This window comes from Euprymna scolopes, chromosome 17 (assembly GCF_053919585.1).
Source record: "Euprymna scolopes isolate OS-2025 chromosome 17, ASM5391958v1, whole genome shotgun sequence".
Taxonomy (NCBI): Eukaryota; Metazoa; Mollusca; class Cephalopoda; order Sepiida; family Sepiolidae; genus Euprymna; species Euprymna scolopes.
The window spans coordinates 21927981-21950480 of record NC_136498.1 but is presented as its reverse complement, the minus strand read 5'-3'; the positions used below and the strand labels follow the sequence as shown (position 1 = coordinate 21950480).

At 34.4% G+C, this 22500-nt stretch overlaps 1 protein-coding gene and 1 pseudogene across 1 annotated transcript in view; one reads left to right on the top strand and one right to left on the bottom strand.

Moving 5' to 3' along the window:
- Positions 1-22500, bottom strand: part of LOC145296709 (muscle, skeletal receptor tyrosine protein kinase-like) — a 669635-nt gene that overhangs the window by 9647 nt on the left and 637488 nt on the right. The window contains exon 9 of the mRNA XM_080142688.1: positions 13687-13886. Within this exon, the coding sequence (XP_079998814.1) occupies positions 13687-13886 (200 nt within the window). The remainder of the gene's footprint in view (positions 1-13686; positions 13887-22500) is intronic.
- On the top strand, positions 1684-1801 carry LOC145297121 (5S ribosomal RNA; annotated as a pseudogene).

Sequence of the window (22500 nt, the reverse complement as noted above, 5' to 3'; positions counted from 1 at the left end):
GTCTATATTAAATTTTGAAAACATGCTAAAAGGATAGAATGATCCCATGGCACACACTCTTGCTCTCTCTCTCACACACGCATATATACATATATATAAAATAGGCTGCATTTTATATATATTTTTTCAACAAGTAAAAATTAATCTTTAAGGCCTCTTAAGAAGAAATTTAAATTAAAAAAATCCTCTGCAATCCTTATGCGCTGCAGCATTCGTACCGCTTTGCATTCTTCGCGTACAAGGGATGATGAAGCTCTGAATATATATATATATATATATATATATATATATATATATATATATATATATATATAACTACTTCATTTATTCACATAAATTTAATATACGAAAGTATAGATTTATGCGTAAACTTTAAGTATTTACTTCAAAAGTGCTCAATACGTAGGTAGAATAAAACTTACTCTTGGATAGCGATACAAAATAGCTTTAAAACTAACAATATCAATAGAAAACAAACAAATAAATAAATTAAATAAACATGAATATACATAAACGATCACACACATATATGTATATATATATATATATATATATATATATATGTGTGTGTGTGTGTATATGTGCATTTATGTGTGTACACATAGGTATATTTATATGTATATAAAAAAAAGGAGAACGTTTACCTAAAACCACTAACCTAGTTCTAAAACAGATCCTTTGTTTGATAAAATGCATGCCCATTGGCTGATAGGAAGGGGCGAGGTGGATACTGGAAAGCTGATTGGCCAACTAGAAATCCTCAACATATATAAAAACAAGAAGCAACCACAGAATTCGCGCATAAGCCTGACGAATCCTATAGTTGGATGAAACGCAGAATATTCAGTGTAGCTTAATCGCCATATATATTTTATAAATTACTATATATATATATATATATATATATATATATATATATATATATATGTGTGTGTGTGTGTGCGTGTGTATGTGTGTGTATAGATAGCTAGATATGTCTCTTAAGAAGAAATTTAAATAAAAAAAAACTTGCTTAATCGGTATATAGTAGCTATAGCTATAATTAAACTTTGCTACAAATTTGAAATGTTTAAATTTTCAAATGAGAATTGTGTCCATAACATGGGAAGAAATTGAGCTCCGTCCCTGTGACTAATCACGACTCTTTTTTGGCGTATGCGCCACTAGTGTAAAATGACGTATCTGTTCATCAAAACGTAATCAATTTTCAAAATAGAAACGTCTTAAGATATTAAGTTCAAAGAATGTAAGCAACTAAACGCCTTATCAATTCCCGTCGTATAGATTAGACAATTCTGATGTTTGGCATTGTCAGCTGTTTCTGCTGAAAAGTACTATATACCATATGGTCTACTTTGGCACAAGGAGGAGCAAGGTATTCTCAGCCAACTAAGACGCCGGGATCGACCGGAGATATCTCTTAAAAAAGGGAAAAGGGATGCTTAACTAATTTATACAAAAATGTTGAGATGGGATCTTGAATTTGATTCGTCCTTTGAACACCCCAGCGAAAACATATATTCATGCTACAAAACGAGGGTGGCGTTTTTTTAAATTTTGTTTTACGACATTTGCTTTACGGCATTTTATGTGTTATTTTGTTTTATGGTATTATGTTTTGTTAATTTTGTCTAACGGCATTTGTTTAACGGTATTATGCATTTTGCGTTTTGCTTGTTTTGTTTATACGGCATAATCACGTTGACACACCAATTTTCGTTAGATCATTGAAGATAAGCAATGTTGAGACTGGTCAGTACTAAAATGGGTAACCATTTGGGAATTCCAGGTGCTGTATGTGCCTTTTGCCTATCTCGCCATTGTTTCCAGTCGTCTATCACTTCTTTGGACTCAAGCAGTGCGGATTCAGGAAAGGTGTGGTTGGTGATTCTGCAATTACACGCGCAGCTACATTTGGAGGGGGTATCCATTGTCTTTCGAGACTGTACGAAGGTAGGCCTATTCCTCTTTTGTTTTACAGCAATGTATGTTATGTTTATTTTTAATTCGACGGATAGCTTCTCTCGCTACATTTAATTAGATCGTGTGAAATCTCGCCATCTAAGAGGTAGAAAATTTAAGCTCGGAAAACACGAGGTTTCGTCGACATTTCCATTGAAACAAGACTCTCGTTATGTAACGCCTTATAATATAATACAATTCTTTAGAATTGCAACCCGGGTAATTCCTGATGACCTTGTTAGTTGTTTGTAAAAGGTGAAAAAAAAAGGGTTAATTTCTAGAGAAGACATAAAGACATGTAGCACTACCCAGGGGCACAAGACATAAAGACATGTAGCACTACCCAGGGGCACAAGACTGGTGAATCACAAAAAGAAAAGGAAAAACTAAGAAAAACACACGAGACCTGTTGGGGTGGATTCATTGAGGGGTTGGGTTGTAGGGGTGTAAGTAGAAAAAGTGTTCTAAGCTCTCAATGGAATCGCCACGAGGGCTTGATTCTTGGATGGTTTTCTTGTTAGCGCTTGAAGAAACAGAAATGAGGAACAAGGGATTGGTCCCTCGTGAAATTCAGGGCAAGTGTTGCCTTTGATAATAGCAATCCTCTGCAATCCCCATACGCTGCAACATTCGTACCGTTTTGCATTCTTCGCGTACAAGGGATGATGAATCTCTGAATATATATATATATATATATATATATATATATATATATATATATATGTGTGTGTGTGTGTGTGTGTGTGTGTGAATAGATAGATAGAACGAGAGAGAGAGAGAGAGAGAGAGAGAGAGAGAGAGAGAGAGAGAGAGAGAGAGAGAGAATTAAGAGAGATGAAGACGAAACGCATTGGGTAAAAAGTATACTCGCACAAAATAGGATAAGAAAAGAGCAACATTAGTAGTGGCGATTAGTGTCCATCTGAAGCCGAACCTCTACTATTACTTCGATTATATTATACTTTTACTACTGTCCGCCCGAAGCTGCATATTCTTCTTCTTCTTCTTCTTCTTCTTCTTCTTCTTCTTATTATTATTATTATTATTATTAGTAGTAGTAGTAGTATTAGCGGGACCTGTAGAAATTCCACAGCGGATTTTTTCATATGTAATATGTAGATGTTGGCATTCTGTGGATGCTCAGTGTAAATGGAGACGCCCTGATATTATTGTAGTTCTTTGGTTTAAACTGCAAATGTATTTATCGAAGCTAATATGGACGCCCAGCGTAGCTCGGTCGTAAAATACGGTTAAATATATTTTAATTCATGTAGTTTTCGTATATATTATTATAGAGTCAATTTTCTAGCGATTCTTATATATATATTATACAGTTGTGATTTCAAAAATAATAATATATTCATGTGACTTGGCTGCATCAGCATGAATCAAACTCGAAACTCAACTTATGAAGAAAAATATATATCAACACACCCACACACACACACACGCGCACACACACAAAACACTATCAATACTTTTCCCCACTCTTTATCTGTGCCTATTGTAGATTCCATGAACAAAGCTTCTTTCTTAGAACTGCACGCCTGTGGAATTGTCTTCCGTTTTCCTGCTTTGCAGCTGACAACAATATGGTTGTCTTCAAGTCCAACGTAAACAAGTTTTTGATGAGCCGTTCCATATAAGTTAACAAATTTACTGAATTTCCATTACTAATGATTACTATATTGTCCAATTGACTACTGTACACTCTTTAACCCTTATCCTCGAGTGACCTCTGGGGCTTGATAAGTAGTGAGGCCTATGCATGTATATATATATATATATATATATATATATATATATATATAGTAATTTATAGAATATATATGGCGATTATTTTATTTATTTATTTGTTTATTTTCTGTTGTTTTTGTTAGTTTTAAAGTTATTTTGTATATCAATCCTAGAGTAAATTTTATCCTGTGAACACAGTTGTTCACTATTTCTCTCCTACAGTTTAATAGATGTTGGGGTTCTTTAAAGTACAGGATAGCAAATGTTTCATGAAGGCATAATCTACATGGGTCTTCTAGGTCTCTGCAGGTGTTTTCTTGTCTTACTATTTTCCATTCGACTACCGCTTTACTTGAGTTCCCAGTATTTATTTGCTAGCTTTGTTTTCATATGGTGTTTTTTATTGTTGAATGTACTTTTGTGGTCATAATATCGAGTTTTGAAATATAAGGAAGTCATACCTACGTAATATTTCTGGTTATTCGGGTTTTCTTTCGTGAATATTGTGGCCTGGTAAACTATCCTTTTGGTTAGACATTTATTTTGAAGTGGGCAAAATGTGCGGTATTTACAGTTGCATTTATCTTGTTCGTTATTAATATTTTTATTTTTATTTCTAGTGTTGTTGTTGTAGTCCGGAGTTGGTTTATTATTATTATTATTATTATTATTATTATTATTATTAATTATTATTATTATTATTATTATTATTATTATTATTATTATTATTATTATTATTATTATTTCTGCTAGTTATATATGTGTCTTTTCTGTTAGTTTTATTTTTGTCATGTGCCTACTTTTTTATTGTTTATTTTGTTGTTGTTTACATTGTTTTTATTTAATATTTTTTATTATGTGCTTTAATTATCATCTCTAAATTTTCGCATTATTATTATTATTATTATCATTATTATTATTATTATTATTATTATTATTATTATTATTATTATTATTATTATTATTATTATTATTGCTTCATTTGCTTCAGTTATAATCGAAACTGAAACCAGAACTTATCAAGAATTCTTTATAAAACTATTTATATAAAAAAGATAATTTGAGTGCCATCAGCTATAATCGTGAGCGAAACTAAGACTTATGAGGAATTCTTGGTAAAATTATTTATTACAAAGTATTGAAAGGTTATAACAATAAAACGACAGTCACTCGGAAGAAAAAAAAAGCTGTAAGCGTGACACACAAAATAACACACACGCTATCGTATTAATATATAGCTTATTTTTTTTATTTTTTATTTTTTTTACACAGTGATCACCACTTATCAAGGCCCGGAAGCCACTCAGGGATAAGGGTTATTGCAAGTACATTACGTTAGTGTGGAGATTTGATGAAGTGTTTACTTAAGGGGGCGGTTCATTAGGAATTTGTTAACATTAGACTTGAAGACATCCAAGTTGTAGTCCGGTGGGAAGCAGGCAGACAGAACAGAGTTCCACAGGCGTGCAGTTCTTATTGTTCACTAAGAACTTTCACACAGGCCATCCTCCGAGAATTCTCTTTCAAAAGAGATTGTGGTGTTCTCTGGAGTCTGAATAACAACCAATCTCCCCAGATTTTCAGTACGCTCCACCACTTTCGACAACCGCAAATTAATTTGAATTGTCGCAACAGTCGTCTGCCATTGATTTCTCATTGGTAGCGACCATTGGTATTCACTAGAATATGGGTAGCAAGGTCCTAGTTCTTTTAGGTCTGGGTTGTGCTTTATCTCCTCGGTTTTTTCATCCTCCTTGATCCTTCGTTTTATTTGGTGCGTCACCAATTATTATTATTATTATTATTATTATTATTATTATTATTATTATTATTATTATTAAAAGGAAGACGGGTCGTAGTAGTATTAATTTTCCCTTTTCCTCTCACCACCACCACCACCACCACCACCACCACCAGCAGAACCAGCAAAAAGCAATATTGTATCAGTATCAATTGTAGCTACATAAAAGGTTTGTGAAGGTTCTCGGAGCATAGAATTAAAAAAAAAGAAAGAAAACGACAACTACCGAGAAAGAAAGACACTAAAAAGAAAGGGGGGGGGAAACAACAACCGAGAAAAAAAGGTAAACAAACGAAAAAAAAAAAAACTAAAAAAAAATCAACAAAAAACAACCATAAACAAAAATAAAACAATCCCCCCAAAATGGAGAAACAAACCTTAAAACGAAAGAGAAAAAATAACAAATGAAAAAATTAATAGAAGGAAAAACAACTGAAAAAGTAAATAAAGGAATGAAGACCCAAAAACAAAAGAAAGAAAAGAAAGGAAAAAGGTAAAGGTGAAAGACAAAATGAAAGTAAGAGAGACTGAGAATAAATATCTCCTCCCCCCATCCCCTCCCATCGCCCTGGAAAATGAGAAAGAAGAAAGAATCGAAAAGTAAAAAGAAAATGATTTACTCAAGAGATAAAAAAAAAAAAGCAGAGACGATGAATTTAAATAGGGAGGGGTATCCTAGCCATGGAGGGGGGTACCCTAGGCATTCTAGTCGACAACATGATCAACATTACCGAAAAACAAAGACTGAAAAGTTCGTACACATAGAATAACAAAGGGATCTCAGGAGAAAGTAAAGCAAGTCCCCAGCTGAGTAGATTAGCAGGGAACAACATGGCCTACAAGGCACTGGGGTCAAAGGTAATAAACACAGTGAACAGAAAGGAAGCGAACAAGAAAAAGAGGGTAAGAGAGAAAGAGAGAGAGAGGGGGTGTAAGCGATAGAAAGAGAGGGGGGGACAGAGAAAGGGTAAAAGAAAAAGGGGAAAGAGAGAGGGGTACTATCGAATTAGCAGATTTCAACAACACGATATTTGCTCGACAAAGTTCATCGCGCCTCAACCCCGAAAAAAAGGGGTACCATACCAATGAAAAAAAAGTGCAGTCAAAGAAATTACGTGTGTAAGCAGGTCTCATAAGTAAACCGTACACACGCCCACATACGTGGTACGTACGTGTGGGGGCGTGCGTGGAGCGCATCGAGCACAGGTGAAGTCCGCGTGGCGTTAACTCGCAAACACAACCGACAATTATAATCGCTTTAACAGGTAAAAGAGAGGAAAACTTTGACGAGGTGTTGGGTTTTGGGGAGGAGGGTTGCGTATTCGGCTGGTGAGGAAAACGCGGGATAGGGAAAGGGGTGGTGATAAGACAAGCCTTTAAAAAGCCCCTGTAGAAGAAGTAGATTTACTACAAACGAGGGGAAAAAAGAATACCCCCCCCGCAACAAGCAGGGCTAGCCACCTTTTGTTTTTACCTCGTACATTTTTTTTAGTTGCGTCATAAAAACTTGTACTTAATGGTAATTTGAACATATTGGGAATTTTATATATATATAATTTCTGACGAGGACGCATCAGACCGTCTGAAACGTACGTAAACGATTTCAATGACTTAAAAACATTATTACAATGATCCAAACATAATTCTCAATGAAAAACCAAGACACGGAATAATAAAATAATGTTAAAAAATACACATTGTTGGTGACTACTCCCTTATTTAAATATATATATATATATATATATATATATCTCGGGTGTATCTATTGGTTTCCTAGATGTAACTCCAATGAAACTCGCGTGATTATTAAAGAGTGATCAATGCAGGACAGAGCTGGTATATAGTCTGTTTATTATATAAACATTATTGGCTACATATGTGTATACATGTTTTAGTGGCGTCCCAATTCAGGGACAACACTTCATAAGATCAAAAAACAGAATTGATATTGAAACGGGTATCAAGACCACATGTTTTTTTTATAAGATATTTGGGCGCGATCTACATTCCGGGGGAAAATTGGGGTGTTGCGTTGTGAATATAAGCAATAGGTTTTTTTCGGGGGTGTGGTGAAGGGAAAGGGGGATGTTGTTTCACGTGTTTAAGAGGTGTTAAGCGATTCTTTTTGATTTGCAGTTATACATTGCACTTGATAAAACATTTTTATATCCTTATGTGGTTTTTATGGTTGTATATCTTTTATTAATGGTGACTATATATATATATATATATATATATATATATATATATATATATATATATATATATATATATTGTTACTTGAGATCTATCTTTTACTTTTTATCTTTGTGCAGAGTCATCTGAGATGTCATGGACGACAAGATTGGAACAACTCAATGTGACGGCGATCAATTGGAAAGATGCAGCAATCATCATATATATATATATATATATATATATACATATATATATATATATATATATATATATATACTCTGTGCCAGAATTATATGCAAATCGATATTTTTGTTCTAACTTCGATAGTTTTCAATAAAATCATGTGATCTATTGCCCACTCCATCCTCTTTTTCTTGTGGATATCCTTCAATTGAGGGCGGACCTCTGGCTTTCCAAATTTTGCAATCGTCCTCAGGATACGGCAACGAGTTGATTTGGGCACATCAGAAACGCCAGCTCTTTCAAAAACTTGTTTGCTAGTTTCAAGTGGGTTACGGCGAATTCTCTCTTGATCTTGCTCATTGTTCGACGTGACAGATATGATTTCTTACAGATTTTTTTACTTTGTCAGAACGTCCCGTTGCAAAGTTGAGGGTTAGTACAATATTTTTTTTATTGTACGATGATCATAGTGTAACTCTTTGGCAATTTTTAAGGTGGAAATCTTAATATGGAACATTTGAACAACCTTAAACTTCTCAGCTTTACTTAAAGCACCTTTACGCCCCATATTGCACGCTAAAAAAACTGCAAGTCACCAAAATGGCTGCCGTTTGCTCGCTATTGCGCAGATCAACTTAAAATTTTATATCTGCGCATGCGTTAGTGTTGCCGTATAACGTGCGAAGTTTCACGAATTTTCATTGAAACAATCGGAGTTAGAACAATAATATCGATTTGCATATAATTCTGGCACGGGGTATGTATATATATTGTTTTTTTCCTTTTCCTAATTATATATATATATATATATATATATATATATATATATATATATATATATATACATATTTTTATCAGGTGCATGCTATCATAAAAAACCTTGACACTTTCAAAGCATGTGGACCCGATCTCATCCCAGCTGTGCTATTAAAAAAGTGCTCAGCCGAAGTAGCTCCAGTTCTCTCCAAACTCTACAACAAATGCCTTGCTTTCCGGGCTGTTGGAAAACTGCTTCTGTGGTACCAGTATTCAAGAATTCTGGCGAAAGATCTGACCCATTAAATTATCGCCCCATTAGCCTCCTCTCACTTTTTGCCAAAATATTTGAGACCTTAATTAACAATGCTCTAGTCCATCACCTTACAGATGCTAAACTTCTGACTGACCAACAATATGGATTTAGGCAAGCCCGTTCCACAGCAGGCATACTAACTGTAATCTCTGAACGTATATACCATTCACTGGACAAAGCGGGAGAGGGCAGAGTGGTAGCTCTAGATATATCTAAGGCTTTTGACAGGGTATGGCATGAGCGTCTCCTCAGGAAAATTAGATCATACGGTATCACTGGTAGAATACTTAACATAATTAAATCCTTCTTAGATAAGAGAAAAATCCAGGTTGTCCTCGATGGTCGTACATCTAAACAAGCCGTTTATCCTTGGACCTCTACTGTTCCTGATATTCATAAATGACCTCCCCGACAAAATTTCCTCTGAGATGGGTATATATGTTGATGACACTACACTCTATGGCAGGCACGATAGAAAGACGAATGAAAACATATCTAAAGAAATGGCAGAAACACTAGAGGATGATCTCCAATCTGTAGTGGAATGGGGACAAAAATGGATGGTCGCGTTCAATGCCGCCAAGACTAAACTAGTTTCATTCAATAATTACAAGAAACCTTCTCTACCACCTATAGCAATGACCAACGACTCCTTATCTGAGAGTACGTCTTTCAAGCTCCTTGGCCTAACGTTCACAGGAAACATGAGTTGGAACAATTACATCGAGGGCATTGCCAGGGCCACTGCAAGGAAGGTGGGCTCTCTCTACCGTGCTAGAAAACTACTAACACCCGAAAGTATCCTTTACCTCTATAAGGCAACCATTCGCCCATGTATGGAGTATTGCTGTCATATTTGGGCTGGTGCATCGGCTGCTAGTCTCTCGACCACTCCCATATTTTTATTGTTATCGACATCCGTGAAATCGCCTATTTTCTAATCAAATAGATTCATTGCTTACTCTAGCTGGGGTCCCATCGCGGTGTATCGGGAGAAAGCTCACATGCCTCTCGCTATGACTTTATTTCACAATATATTGTCGTCTACATTGCACTGCAAAGAAGTTATTGTTGATTTTATTAAATTATTTTTTATATAATTGCTTGAATTTGTAAAATTTAGATTATTTTTTCTACCTTACTGACCACAGAATCTGATGGATGGTCACGTAAAAATCTCTTTCTAAACGATTTCAATATGTGCGCATGCGTGAACTGTTTATCTTTTGGATACGTTAAATACATAAATTTGCAACGTCATGTTATGTCCATCCCTGTAGCTGAATAAATTAGAGTGTTGTCTTATAACTATGCGTTCGCACCCACCTTACGCGGACGTTTTGTTTTCCATTTTTAACATATTTTAGAGCTTCTGCATTTAAAGAGGCTGAAAAAAATTTTGAAATATTTTTAGTTTTGTTCTTTGTATTTTTTCTTTTGCATTTTTGTATCAGCGGTTAATTAAATTAAAATAAAAATCATTTTTCTTATTTCAAATTTTTTTATCAGCGGTTTTATGAGAGATTACTATTAAATACAGGATTATTACTTATGTAAACCTCAGATATTTTTTTTTTAAATCGTAACTTCTTGATTCTATTTCTCGCTTACGTGCCCCTATTTCGAACTCGTAGCAGTAGGCTGAGATCAGTGGATTTTTTCAAACTGATATAAATTATTGCACAGTAAAAATAATTAAATTAACGTAACTTTATTTTATTTTTTCTTATATTGCCCGAGCAACACCGGGCACCTCTGCTAATAAGGAGAACATTCGAATGCTTGTTAGACACTGTCCTCAAGTGTCTGAGTTCTCTCAGTTACAGAGGTTTGTCAGGATAACCTGGCATGATGATACTTCTCCCGACAAGTAAATCCTGATTAAACATTCTAAATAACATTGTATTTGAAGCCCAAATAAGATCCCCTCGATATGGCTAACCAAAATCAGATTATACAAGAAATTGTGCACTTTCTTCAAGTAATGTTTCCTAGAGTAACAGTAATAAGTTGGATACTACACCAAACTAGATTAATTCTTGTCCCGAAATACGGATAAGGATATTCTGTATGATAGTCAAATGCTCAAATAGAAGAAGCAAATTAATATTCCTAACTTTTTTGAAACTCAACGTTTATGACGTAAACGAGATTTTAATGGAATATTCGAATAACTATGTATTTCATATAGGGATCAAGTTTTAGCCCTAGAAATGGGTTTCTTGATTTCTGAAGACATCGACTGTAGTAAAATAATAAATAAATAGATAGAACAAAAAGAAAAAGAAAAACAATTTTTTAAAAATCAAATCTTAAAAGGTCTAAGAATGTACTTTTAAGACAAAAGACGTGAATTAATTCCCCATCTTATTTTTTCCAAACTGATGCTGACAGGTAACTCTTGCCAGCAGCAGTTGCCTGCTCTCGGACAGAAGCGAAATCGTTCAGTCTTCTTTTTATAGTTTTACCTTAGTGCAATAGATGTTCGTTTTTCTGTGTTCATTCTCATCATCTACGTAAACGACAAAAACCTGACAGTCGAACTAATAGTTCTCCCCTACCTCGTAATATTCTTAGCATCGTCGCCAATTGCAGGCAATTTAATGTTGATTAATAACGTGCCAGTAAAAAAAGTTACCAAAAATCTCTATAAAAAGAGTCGAATAATAATAAAAAGAAATAATTTTAGGGGAATTCTTGCTATGCCAAAACGATTATGATGAGTAACACTGTATCATAATCACAAACATCTTTACTTCAAAGCCACAACTCGCCAGTGCATTTAGTATTATTGACACATCTGGGTTGGTGCACGAACCCTTAAAAAGCCTCTCCCTCTAAGATAAAGTGCAAAAATATAAACCTTAACCTAATACGTGGTCGCTTGAACAATATTTTTCCAACATCATCATATCGGTGCAATCAATTTTTTTCCGATTGTTATGTTCATCTTCATAGTTGTTGTTTCACCAGGTTTCGACCAACTCATCCTCTGGCCTTCTTCAGGTGGTAAAACAGCAACTATAAAGATAAGGAATAGCAGTTCGCAAAACGCAAAAAAAAAGTGAATACACCAATTATGAAGCCTCATGTCAAAGTATTCAGAAAAAAAAAACTAATAATAAAATAATATATAATCATCATATCGTATGAATCCGAGGATTCAATTGTTGGCATTGGTTTCCCCGATATTTTTTTAGTCAGAATTCTTTCTAGAAAAACACCGTGGATTACAGGAGGATCCACGATAAGGTTGCCAATATCCTAAGTGAAAGTGATTTTTTTTGTGTGTATGAAATGAATCGGATTCGAACTTGAAACATTCAAAGCATCAATTTGATGGCGTTATTGCAATTTTGAAACGAGAAAAACTTAAAGCAACTGCTACATGCCCAAAAGGAACGAGCCCCACCTCCTCAAAAGCAAATTTCCATCTCTTGTAAAAAAAAATTACTTTTAAACAAAATTTTCTGTTTTTCTAGCGACCACGTAATGTCAGAAAAAATACCACTTCGGGGTCAAAAACCAACCAACAACAAATGCTATTTGAATAAATTAAAATCCAGAAAAACAATTTTTCCTCCTTTGTCAGAAACATTACTCATAAAATATAAAGACTAAAGAAGACAACACATGAAGCAAAAATTACAAGGTTCACTTTCTATTCTATACTCACTTAAAATAATTCTTATTGCTTTATACTAGCTGGGGATGGTGCCTTCTATCGGATGCCAGACATTCACTCGCTATCTCTGACATTCAAACCGATCGATTTTCTAAAGATTCTATTCGCCTTTTATCCTTTGTGAACTGAAACTTAAAACCAAGTAATTCAGAGTTGATCTTTTCAATTTAATATTTTTTGTGCCTCTATCTAATTGGAGAAGAACACTTTTTGTCATCACTCGTCGATGGCAAAAGTGTGAAGCTCCGAGTATTAATGCTAGCATTCATTTTAAATGAATCTAGTGAGACTTCCATCTTTAGATATAATCAGGAATATAATTAGGTTGGCGTCGTCCACAAGACTAACCACCCGAAGAAGGAAACCTTTAGCATCCATAAGTTCATGAATTGACCGTCAGAACCAAGGGCGCAAATGTCATCTTTATACATCCACTTTAAACTACATTAGATTTCACAGGTCTATGGAGGAGAGGTAGGATACATTGTATCACTACATATGTGGTATTGCCTGATGTGGGGATATCCAATAATATCACACTAGTTTAATTCCTCATGTTCTACCTGTCCTCGGACGAATGTCTTTCAAATGATAGATGGTTAAAGTCTACTTGATGAAAACTTCTGGTTTTAAAATCGGAAATTGACAAGCGGTGTTTAGATATATTATTTTAAGTTGGATGTTTTATCTTTGGGGAATCAATAATTTGTTATTATTAACATATGACGAATTCAAACTAGATTTTATAATTGATAATGAACAAAAGATTTATAAATAATCAAATAAATATTTTTTTAAACGATTATATGTGTTTTACGACCTTGAAACTAGAACTTAGAATCAGTGTTATAATAAATTTGGTTAACGCTTTGAAAGATATGTTTACAAACTACTGTAATGTAAAATTCCGCCCGCATCTAAACGGCATGAAATTAGAGAGATTGTTTTATTTTATTTTTTTTTTTGAAAAAAACATCTTTTAGCAGTTTCGGATCAAAAAACCGGAAGCCGTGACCAAGCAGATATTTTCTGTTTAATCAATTAGATATGCACATAGCGCAAACGTACTTGTAACTTCGTCGGGTTTCCTCTCAAACAATGCAGCCGGTGAACACTGGGGAACTGTACTCTTTTTGCTAGGTAAATCATTGCAGTTGGGCAACCGGAAGTGGGCTCTGCTTTTTAGAAACTTGTTTAACTTCTTGTCCGCGCGAGTGACTCCCCATTCTCTGTAGCAAAACACGACCTCCACGGCGGTGCAATCTTCCCTGCAAGACAAAAAGAAAAACAGAAAACGCTATATTAGAAAAGGACCACCACGGGATCTAAAAAACAAAACAAAACATACTAAACAAAACAAACAAACAAAAAACACAAGAACCCACGTATGCATACACGTAGTGGCGTGAAAGTGACGCCAAAAACATAGAACTGAAACGCAAATATTAACTTTAGAACCCCGATGATCTAAGACACTGCTTTACGGCACACTTCTCGCATAATCATCATTACAGGGGTTATCCATTGTTTCGTGAATCTAAAATGGAACCTACCATATGAACATAAACGTGGTTTAGGTAGTTTTTGCGTGGATGTACAAAAATAGGGTTAATATTTAAGTCCACATACGTATTATAAACAACGAAACACCTGTCCATGAATCATTGCACACAATTATACTCACACACAAACCCGCGTGTGCACACACATTAATTGATTAATAAAGTGCAAATACATAGTTATCATGAACTAAAAATCAATGTTTTAAAAAAGTGCTCAATACGTGCGTAGAACTTATAAATGAACAAATTAATATCTGGCAGTGTTCTTAAATAGATTTTGTATCGGAATATCTTCGATAAGTATCGATAAACGATAATCGAAAGAATGCGATGAAAGAAGATTTTATATGATAATTCGAAATGAATGTTTTTGTTTAGAGCACAACTGAACCATGATACTTGATTTTGCAGATTAAACTTTAATTTAGGCTGTTATATATAAAAATAATTTTGCAAAATCCACATTAGCTTCTCTACAGTGCAATATAAATTAAAATGTATTTTGGATTAAGTAACTTCAGGGAGGCATACGAAGCTTTCTCCCGGTGCATTTTGATGGGTCCCCAACTAGAGCAGAAAATCAATCGATATGGGAACGATTGAAATATATATACGAGCAAGTTTAATGATTTAACACATTTTTTCCGTCGACAGAGATAAGGCTTTGGTGAAAGAATTGAGACTGACTCCAAAATCTTTAAATCATTTTGAGAGTGAACCCGGTGCAATATTCCTAAACAGTCCATTTTATATGCATTGACACAAGCTGAATTTTCGATTAGATGTTGGACAATACTCGATTCCAGGACAAGAGGGGCGAAAACACCGTTGCTTGCCCAGTCTAATTTTTGTCGGTATATGTTGGTTCATACATGTCTGCAAGTTTAAGGAGGTTCGTCCCACATAACCAGCAGCGCATGGCAATTTCATTCATAAACAACACTACTTTGTGTGATGTAAGGCAAACTGTCCTTCTTGACCAAGGGGGGATGCAGATTTTATACCAAAATAACTGTAATACCACATGCGGAAACAATTTGTTACAGACTTGATAATCCATCTTCCCAAACACTGACTAGAAACTCCAAATCCAAAGCAGTTTTAAACAAACAGGACACTTGAACGGACCCAGGGCTATAAGTGAATTGTATTTTTCTGCTTGATTATCAAAATCAACGGGAGTATATTAATTCATCTTAATCAGTATGTTTATCTGTATGTCTGTCCGTCCCACTTTTTTTCGGAAACTACTGAGTCGATTTGGTAAAAATTTGTATAGACCATTGTTATGATAAAGTTCAGCAAAATAAGTATTATGGTATGTGTCCAATCCACAGTAAGGGCTTAATAGAGATTAGACAACAACTGCATAGAAGTTTTCTTTAAAATGACTGGCTAGAATTTTGTAAGGAACTTTGTTTTCATAAGGTGCAACAAACTATGTATTACAGTATGTGCTCGATACAGTTAGAGACTAATAAAGATTAATAGGGCTTAATAGGGCTTAATAGGGATTAGTATTAAAACGAAAAAAAATGAGCACAAATTAAACCATATTCAGCCATAAATTTAGAATTAAGCACACATTTTTTGTTCACGTTCTATACGTTTTGCTCGTTAACAAAAAGTCTAGTGTGTGTGCATATATATATATATATATATATATATATATATATATATATATATATATATCTGATTATGACGCACAGGTAGGCATCTTAATCAACCACTTTCTTCACAGAAACTATGCATTCAAAATATTAAAAGAAGCCATCAGCAGAGCATCACACATTAGCAGACACAACCTACTAACATACAAAAACAACAAAACATCCACACGAATACGTATGGTATTTCACTTCAATAATAACACCAAACATTTATACAACCCCATGAAACAGATCTTCAAACAATTACAACAGGACCCCACACTCAACACAATATACAATAAACCACCCATTTGTGCCAAACGGCAGCTCCCCAACTTACATTCCTTACTCACATCCACTCGGATTAACCGCACCCTCACATCTCAAGGAAACAAACCTTGCAATAGACCCAGGTGTCTAATATGTACACATATTAACACCAACAGCACATTCACTCCTCCAGGCACCAACGTCCATCTCAAACTTCCCCCTCTTAATTGCAACAGCTCAAATGTAATATATCTGTTATACTGCACAAAATGCACAAAAGGCAGTTACGTGGGGAAACAGGCCTGGAGTTCCGCCTACGCCTTAATAACCACAAACATACCATTAGAGATAAATCTACACAGCATCCAGTAGCTATCCACTATAATTTACGTAACCACACAATAGACAACATCAGATACATCTTCATAGCATCCAATTTTATTACACAATACTAGAGACGAAAATATGAAAAAAAAAATTAATTCTAAAACTCAACTCGCACACTTCAGGCCTTAACAAAAACCTAGGACTACTCAGTGACTACAATTTTTATAACTACAAAGATATTCTATAAACATTTTCCTTAGGACTAAAATGCACGGTGAGATGGGGTAAACATTTTTTGTTTTTTTTTTAACTCTTTCCGAAACTTCACATTTTTCCCTAATTTTTTCTTTCTTTATACTATCATACACATTGCATGTGTATGTGTGTGCATATTATGTACGCATATATGTATGTATTTATGCGAGTGTATGTCTATCTGTACCTGAAAGTGTATATACACGTCAGTATATGTATATATATGCATATGTATGTGTATGTATATGTATATATATATGTATGTATATGTGGATATATGTGTATGTGTGTGCATGTATGTATGTGTGTGTTTTTTCAAAACACATTTTCTTTAAGTATTAATTTTCTTCATATTACCGTATATGTATATATATGTATGGATTTCTCGCACACCTATACTTCTTTTCCCGTCCCTCTCTTCCCCCTTTCTTTCTCTCCCTACATTCGCTTATGCAAACTTGTATATATATATATATATATATATATATATATATATATATATATATATATATATATATATATTCAGATGTTTGTTAAATGAATCTCAAATAGAAAAATAAGTTTAAATCATCAATGCCAGAGCAACACACACACATATATATATATAGCTGTCTCTACGTGTAATTATATGCGCAAGCATTTATGTATGTGCATGTATATTTGTTAGTAAATGTGTATATATTCATACATTTATGCATGCATATATGCACATATATGTGTATATTTGTGCATGTGAGTACTTGTTTGTATACGTAGGTGTATGTACATATTAATATATAAATTAATAAAAAGTAGCGTTTCGTTTCTGTCGTAAAACGGTTGAATTTAGAAACGACGTTTTCGTTCTTTTTCGAACGAGAAATAGCCGTTGATTTATAAATGAGCACCATGGCGTTTCTCCTCATAACGTCTTATATCCTTTGAATTATTGTTCTCTCTTGGAATAAATAATATCGTAAGTGTTAAAAAAATTGGACAGTTAAAGGCGCGTTTCTTATTTTTATTTACTGTTTAATTTTTAATTTTTCGTTTATATGTGTATATGTACTGTGTGCATGTGTGTATGTGCGTAGTTATATGTGTATATATTTAAAATTGACGTGGCACCTTCTCATTGGCTATACTTCCTTCTCCTCCTCCTCCTTTCATATATATATATATATATATATATATATATATATATATATATATATAAAGAGAAAGAGAGATAAATAGTGAGAGAGATTGTTAGTTTTTCGGTATTTTTTAGTATGCATGTATATATCTTTATATATGTATGTATATATGCATATATATATATAGGTACGTATATATACATATACATTATGTGTATATAAATGCATATATACGTACGTATATATATATATATATATATATATATATATATATATAAAGAGAAAGAGAGATAAATGGTGAGATAGATTGTTAGTTTTTCGTTATTTCTTAGACATCAATCGAAATAATCCGATAATTCGGCCGATAGAGGGAGGACAGACAAACAAATAAAGTGAGTTCGACGACAAAATAAGTAAAAGTTAAGTAAACATCCAACTTCACGAATCTGTCCACCGACAGTAAAGAACAAAGTGGCCTATCTTCCACACAGAGGCACCCCATCCTCATCCTCTTGCTTCTGGCGAACTCGTTTGGAAGAGTATCCATACATTATTCAAAAGGTTAAAATCAAGTGCAAACATTTCGCATGAAGATAGGAGAGGATCTTGGCATGCACATACCCTCTCCCCGTTACATGTTTCGAAGATTAATACGTCTTTAAAGTCTCTATTTACTCGTCTTGCTTTTAGGGTAGAATTAAAAACAAGGAGAAAATCGAACTAAGAAAAGAGGAAGTAAATCTTGATTAGGACGAAGGCATTTTCAGTGTCTCAGTCCAGTAGGTATTTGTCTTCACTGATCGAAGATAAAAACAGGAAGGTGTTTATTACCATCTCACGACGGCAAGATGTGATACAGGTCGGAAAAGTGGGGTTGGAAAAGCCAACGTTCTATAGGAAGAGCACTCTGTCCCGCAAAAAATGCATAGAAAGCTCGTCAGCATTCCTCGGTAGGGGTATCTCAGGGTATTATCAATAAAGTAACCTTTTTTTTTCAAAGAGTAAGAAAGCAAAGTCTAGGAGGTTGGACCCTTTAGAACTTCACAGGAAACAAAAACATACGTTTCAACCACCAGGAAATAAACTATCTTAACAATCGTCTTAGCTCTGATGGCTTTGTGTCTTATTGAAAAAGCCCGGATTACGTGTAGTACCAGAAGAGAAACTTCACTTTGCTCATAGATAAAACATCAAGGTGTATATGATTAATTGCGCGCCTTTAAAGCCTACGACAGATTCCCAATACTTGATGCAGTTCTTTGCATTAGCATTGAACTTTCGAAATCTTTCAAGCTGCACTGACCGTATGATTGTGGGCAGACACGAGAGTGCAGCATCATATGGGCGTTTACTCAACATTCGGAGATGATCAGAACAGTTTTGCAGCTTCATCTGGCTATAGCACCATTTGATCATCTCATACCTGTTCTCTGACTGTTACGAGGACTTTCAATAAGTTTCCATTTTTTTGCACAGGTATTTAAATTGTCGAAGACTATTGAACATTCAGTATCTTGTTTTACATCTTATTAGATGACTGACCAATTTTTATGATTTCAGGTTCAGCAAAAATTAGAATACACCTTAGTAAAGCCTCATTGTTAATTTCAAAAATGCAGTCTGAACGTTAGGACAATTTAGAAGAATGATACGCAATTAAATTCTGTTTGAAACTTTGAGAAATGACACAGAAACGTATGGAATTGTTCAGATTGCTTTTGGACCATTTTGCATGAATCGAGAATCAGTTTTTGACATAAAAGATTCAAGGAAGGCAGGAAGTCTGTGACGGATGATGAGATGTGGTAAGGAAACCAGAACACCATAGTTGATTAGCCAAATAAAGCGTTTCATTGATAAGAATTGTCGTATGTCTATAGAACACAGTTTGATATCAGTGTGGGAACTGTACACACAATTATTTGTGAGGAACTGAAGATGCAGAAGATTTGCATCTAGTTTGTCCCAAGAGCACTCAGAGATGATCACTGATTATTTAACAAGAATGAACATTAAAACAATGCCTCACCCTCCATATAGTCTACACCTTGCTCCCTGTGACTTTTGGGTTATTCCCTTGGCTAAAATAAAAACTTAGAGGCTGATGTTATGATACAATTGAGGAGATGAAAGAGGCTGTGACGAGGGTCATTGACACGCTCACACAAGAGGACTTCCGTGAGGACTTTCAGAAGTTGTGGAAACAGTATAACTAATGCATTGCAGCCGGAGGAGATTACTTCGAAGGGAACTTGAGTTTCATATGTGTACTATCAATAAAAGTGCCCATTCGAAAAAAGTCTGGAAACTGATTGAAAATACCCCGTAATTGTGTTAACCGAGCTCTATAGCGTAGATGTTGCTTTTTTATATGACAGGTCATGCTCATGTAAATATTAATGTTTTCTTTTGGCACAGGAGCACAATTTAAATGATATACTTGACATTTGCTTTTTAAAATTTGATTCCAGTTAGAAATTAATTTCTAATCGACAGTTTTAAGACTTCAAAATTAATTTTGAATATCGAAGAGTCACTATATAGTCAATAAGTCGGCCATTTTAATTCATTATTAATAAGTTTATATGGTGAATATATGTTCACGTCGTTTATCTTTGAAGCTCAAAAGTGATAGCGTAAAGAACTCGTTATATTATTCAAATAAAAACGTGAGTTATACCCCTTGCTGATATTTTTTTTTGCTGGTGTTAAAAACGTTCGTCGTTGGTAAAAGTGCACTGAGAATAGTGGTGACTATGTGGACGGATAAATTCTGGAGCACAACAAGTTGCTTGTTTTAATGGTACATATTCCGTCTTCGTAGCTCTTCAACTTTTTGGGTAAAACAAGAATAGAAGGTTTTACTTTTTGAAAAACTCGCGTACATTATTCTGTTGATTTGAAAGTTTTCCTATTTATCCCTCTGAGCAGGACAAGGTTTGCTGCCCAAAAAAGGGCAACTCTGGACAAAAAATTGAAATCTAGTTGGACGTCTCTTTCTCTGACCGAGGACAGAACAGATACTACACTTTAAATATTAATTTTCAAAAACATGTAAAAAATAAAATTTTAACATTTGAACAAATTAAGCACAAGGCCATTCAACAGTCGTTGGTCATGCCTTGTCACTATGGCTAGAATATGTCAGTCCTACTTTTAACTGAAATTATCAATCACCATAATACCACATTTACTCCCAAATCTTGCAAAAGTTTTAATCTCTATAAATAAAACATTAGATGAATGCGTGTGTGAGTCTATCTGTATGTGTGAAAATATTTAATCGATAAACTCTTCAACTACTGGTCACATAACACTGAAAATTTTTTTTTTTTTATACACAGTGATCACCACTTATCAAGGCCCGGAAGCCACTCAGGGATAAGGGTTATTGCAAGTACATGAAAAGGAAATAGTAATCATACACCAAAGATGTTTATAATGGTTAAAATCTTTGTTTGGATGGATGAATAACACACACAGAATTCAGCAAGTTGCAATGCAAAATGTTTATTTCAACTTGCCGACAAATTAGTATTAGAATGCGCATGCGTAAAACTAATCACAGATAAAGTGGTTACATTTTAAAGCTTCTTTATGTATCTACTCAAACGATAGTAAACGCGGCTCGAGTGTTTAATGTTTGATTTCGATATTAGCTGACGGCACTCAAGTTATTGTTTTCTTTAACTTTTGAAATCAGTGCTATTAGGTACAATATAATATTCAATAGAGAATTGCTTTATAATAATAAATACGATAACTGCATGGAGTAAAATATATTTAAGCGTATTTTACGACCGACAAGGTAGGACACCCCTCTCTACTAGATGGAAATAAATAAATACGCCTATCGGCAATAATTTAATTGGCGAGAATCGTGAAGTTCGCAAAACAACGAATAAAAAATATAGCCAGTAAGACCCTTACAACCCTTTCTAAATATTAGACCGCCCACAGTTTTCCGGTTGGTTTGACCCGAAAACAAGCAAGCCAATCTTTAAGTGAGGGTGAGATCTGGATGGGAAAGAAAAGAAAAAAAAAAGGTACTGCAATTTGATAATAGCCAAAATGTTATTCTAGTTTCTTGATTGAATTAAAGTTTCACGGCAAAAAAATCAAGCCTTATGTTTCAGCTGTGCTTCTAAACAGGATTTTTTTCGCATGCGCCCCTGCTGTAACAAAAATATCGGGTAGTTGGATAGCATTATCAAATATGCGTGCCTGCACCTATATTTTTGTCTTTCTTTTTAAGGGGTTTTAGATAAAGGTAGTGTCACGGATGTGAAATGTCTTCTGAAGAGGCAGATAGGCAACAAGAATGAATGCAAGGAATTAGAAGAACTTTTGAGATTTCTTTTTCAGAATGGGGGAAAAAAAGTATGAACCCATCCCCCCCCTCTCAAATCCCCCCACCTTACAAAAAAAAAGACAATAAAACGAACAGGAGTAAGATAAACAAATAAGTGAGAATAGAAAAATAAGAAGAGTGAAATAAATTTCTTTTTAGGACGAAATAAGATAACGAATAAAAAAAAAATGGACGAACGCATTTTTCTGATAAACACGGTGACATGAAACTGACAGACAAGGAATTTTTTTATTTCCGTATCTGCACTGATTATAGAGATATGTAAACACACATCAATAAAGAAACATACAATAGAAGAGATAAGCAAATAAAAACAGAACAGGACGACAGAA